Below are 3,583 nucleotides of genomic sequence, written 5' to 3'. Positions count from 1 at the left end.
AATGCATGTTAGACAAAAGGCAGTCACCTGAAGCTCTGATTAGTGGTAAACCTGGATGAAACTTCACCTCAGACTTCCTGAAGAATCCGTCTTTGGTTATTCTTATATTGATATATACAGTGACAACAAGGTGATTAGGATTAAAACCACAAAACAGCTACCCTCTGGTCACTCCAGTCTTACATAAAAGCAGCCTCTTTTTTTCTGAGATACATCCTGGTTCATGATGGCAACACCAACCATGTGAAGATAGTTTCGATAATTGACGTACGATCTCATTGGTCTTCAGTGGTGTTAGGATGTGATTCAATCTTTTAGTGAATTATAGGCTTTTGTGGTCCGGGTGTTGATGAAATCCACCTTCTTAAAGTCGGCCTTTGGAATGAAAGAAACAGAATAATTCATTATCTTCCATCCCAATTCTGCAAGAGAAGGGTGAGTTCAGCTGCCTAAAAGCTAGGTACGGAGCCACGGCAGGGGTACAGGCAGAGTCCTCTGCAGTCAACAGAGACAGAACAGGCATCTCTCAGGGGTGACTCCATTCAGTCTCAGATAGGTGAGATGAATCACTGGAGTTGCTCAACTCTCTCCGCTGACTGTACGGGGGGAGCCTATTCTTCTAGCTCAGCTCTACAGACTCCTAAGTGACTAATGTCAGCTGAGATCAACCCTATCTGAACAAAGAGTACAGGGCAATGCCAAAATGACTCAGGATTTTATCAATCTCATCTGGTCAAGTGATTTCTGTTGCTTATTAGACTGACTTCTCAAAAACATCTAGGCATTAGGTAGCCTGCAGTTTTCAGTGCTGTACCTGGTATCTCTAGGGGACCCGATTTGCACAGGGACAGCAAGTAATCAGAATTTTTTGAAACTCAGACCTGGCAAGTGTGTCTTATTGGCATACCCAAAGTACCAGTGACTTCAGAAAATTAATGCCATCAGGGATATTGCTGTACAGCACAGTCAGGAATGTAGTTGCAAAAAGTCAGAGACAACAAAATCCAGTTAGAGTTTATATGGGTACAGCACCCTTATTCTTGAAAGCAGATTTCTGGTTTGTGGGGCAGTATACTGCTGAGTGTGATGCAAGACTGTTAAAGGATGCTACACTAAGGAACTTTTTTTAAGCTCATTTCAACAAAAAGAAGAAACAAGCTGACTAATAAATGCTAAAAGCTAGAGCTTGAAAAAATAGAATAGTTTTGGGTTGGAGGGAATTTTAGGTGACAGAAATTCTGACCAGCAAGAAAACAAGGAATGAAAACACTTTGAAATGCAGGTTGAAGGTAGGCAGGTTGAAGCCAACCCAGCTGTGTGTTGAAAAAGCAGTCACTGAGCTTCAAAAGGAAACAAACAAACTGGTTTGTTGGGTGATTCATGCTGGTCATTTTTTTGCTTGATTTTGACTGTGGCAGTAAACTTTTGCCAACACCTTTCCCAGGCCCTACTTTTTTGTCTGAATATAATAGCACCTGGGCTTGCAGACCGTACAAACAACAAGGAGAAGAAAACTGGTCTGGTTTTAAAGCAGGAAGCTGCCTCGCCCTGCCTTTGCTTTTGCTGGCCCCTTACATCCTCTGTCAGGTTGGTTCAGTCCGTGCTGGATGGACACCTACTGCGCATCACTTCTCACCATCTGACACTTCTGGCAGGCAGCAGCAACATTTTTTATGAACTTTGCCAGTGCATATAAAAATCACAGAGGGAGAGAATATGAACACAGATGAGCAAAAATTAAGAGCATGCATTACTTTTGCAGGATTTTGCATAAGTAATAGGAACACCAAATTCAGAGACAACTTGAAATCTTATCATAGGATAGGATTCTGATTCTTAGCAGTGAAACATCACGGTTTCTTAACAGCGCAGAAGTGCTAAGGCCCCCTGAAGACGTTCTAGATCTGAAAGGAGAGATTAAATGGCTTTGCTCTAACCCACATCTTACCTTTTTGTAAGCACTGTGGAGATCGGTGTGTGACCACAAGGAGTAGAGGAGGACTGAAGCAGCCCTACTAGCTTTGCTGAACATGGTACTGCAATTTTGCAAAAAGAATGATAAAACATGTTTAAATTCCCACTTCATAATCACAGTGCATATGCAGACTTCAGCAAATGTAACCTCGTAGCATTTTTTCTGTCTCTCTCACCTTCTCAATGCTGTTTTACTGCTCTGTAGGTATTCTAGCACATTTCATGCTGTCCTGCCTACTGAAAATAAATGCAACACCCCGCCCTGCTTCACTCTTTCTTCAAAATTAGAGAGAAATGAAGTATTCTATACCCTTCATCTTAGACCAGCTACCATACTATTCATATTCAGTTGAGGAAAATACACCTCAGCAGAGCAAGCCTTTGAAAGGATCTTTCCAGCAGGTAAAATCTCTGTTAAGTTAGATGGGATAATAACCTCATGAGGCCTCCTTTACTGAGACGTATTTCCTCTTTCACTTTGTAAAAAGAGCGGAAGGCAAAGAGAGTAATTATTCACAGTCACAAAGCATTAATTATTCTCTTTTGAGTAAACATTGGTTGCATGTGATTACATATTAAATAACGATTAAAGGAAATTCAACATCTATAATCTAAAATGCCTCTTTATAAATAATTTTTAAGTACAGTTCTATCAGCTCTATAAAATGTATCTCTGCACTTTTCTGCTAAAGATTATCAGGGCTGTGTTATAAAGAACAGGAAATATAGAACATTTTGGGGGGACAGATAAGATCTGATGGTCAGCCACTATATATATTAGAACATAGGTAATATTGTGCTGTCATCTTCTGAGGAACTATTTAAAATGCTGGAACATGGCAAATTTAGCTGTGAATGGAACAGTTGTTATAGGAGATTCTTCTGTATTTCCCCATACGTGCAATTTTATTTATATTACAGCCACTTGTTTAAGCTGTCCTGTACTTAAGATGCAGTGTTTTTTCCCCTCACGTGGCAGAAGCTGCAGTTTCTTTTTTCCCTAGGGAAAGGAGGAGGGGGAGGGAAGGCTTCTTCACCATCTTACCTGTCATTCATGCTGATGGTAATGATCTTTGGCAGGCCATCAGCACTCAGGAGAAGCCGTGCATTGTGAGAACTGCTCTGTGTCAAATTGAACAAGGTGTAGCAGATGGACGCTGTGGTTTCACAGACTATGTCAGACTCCGGGACAGACTCGGGAAGTATTGAGACCAAATCAGGCAAAACTTCTCTAGCTACAAGTCGGAAGAGAGACAAGCAACTCCATTACTGACAAGTGCAGATTGTGTAGGGGTTCTACAAGACTTTACTCCTCCCATTATCACCTATCAGAGTGCTGTGTGCTCCCACAGCAGAGTCATGGTTTCAAACCCGTGTTACATCCCCACAATTTAGGTTAAGCTGCATCCACACTAAATCAGACAGTATGTATTTTGCATCTTCTACACAATACATTAATATCTAGTGTACTGCAGTGAGGTCCTGAGGCATGAGCTAGCAGAAGGCTGCCACATCCCGAGGCAGTGTCCTATAGGTAATCACGAGTATAGCGATACACAGCAAACTGAGAAAGGGTAACTACAGCACAATTCTTCCTGCAGAACTTCTC

The 3,583-nt window shown here is 41.4% G+C and overlaps 1 protein-coding gene across 1 annotated transcript in view; it reads right to left on the bottom strand.

Annotated features, from left to right (window-relative positions):
* Window positions 1-306: 306 nt before the first annotated feature.
* Window positions 307-3,583, bottom strand: part of PKP2 (plakophilin 2) — a 35,826-nt gene continuing 32,549 nt past the window's right edge. The window contains exons 10-12 of the mRNA XM_009887066.1: window positions 3,020-3,209; window positions 1,949-2,036; window positions 307-375 (exon numbers count right to left, since the gene is read on the bottom strand). Coding sequence (XP_009885368.1) covers window positions 307-375; window positions 1,949-2,036; window positions 3,020-3,209 — 347 coding nt within the window. The remainder of the gene's footprint in view (window positions 376-1,948; window positions 2,037-3,019; window positions 3,210-3,583) is intronic.

Source organism: Charadrius vociferus, unplaced genomic scaffold, assembly GCF_000708025.1.
Source record: "Charadrius vociferus isolate BGI_N301 unplaced genomic scaffold, ASM70802v2 scaffold756, whole genome shotgun sequence".
In the NCBI taxonomy this organism is placed as follows: Eukaryota; Metazoa; Chordata; class Aves; order Charadriiformes; family Charadriidae; genus Charadrius; species Charadrius vociferus.
Note: the sequence above shows the minus strand (reverse complement) of the source record. Positions and strands in the feature narration are given on the sequence as shown.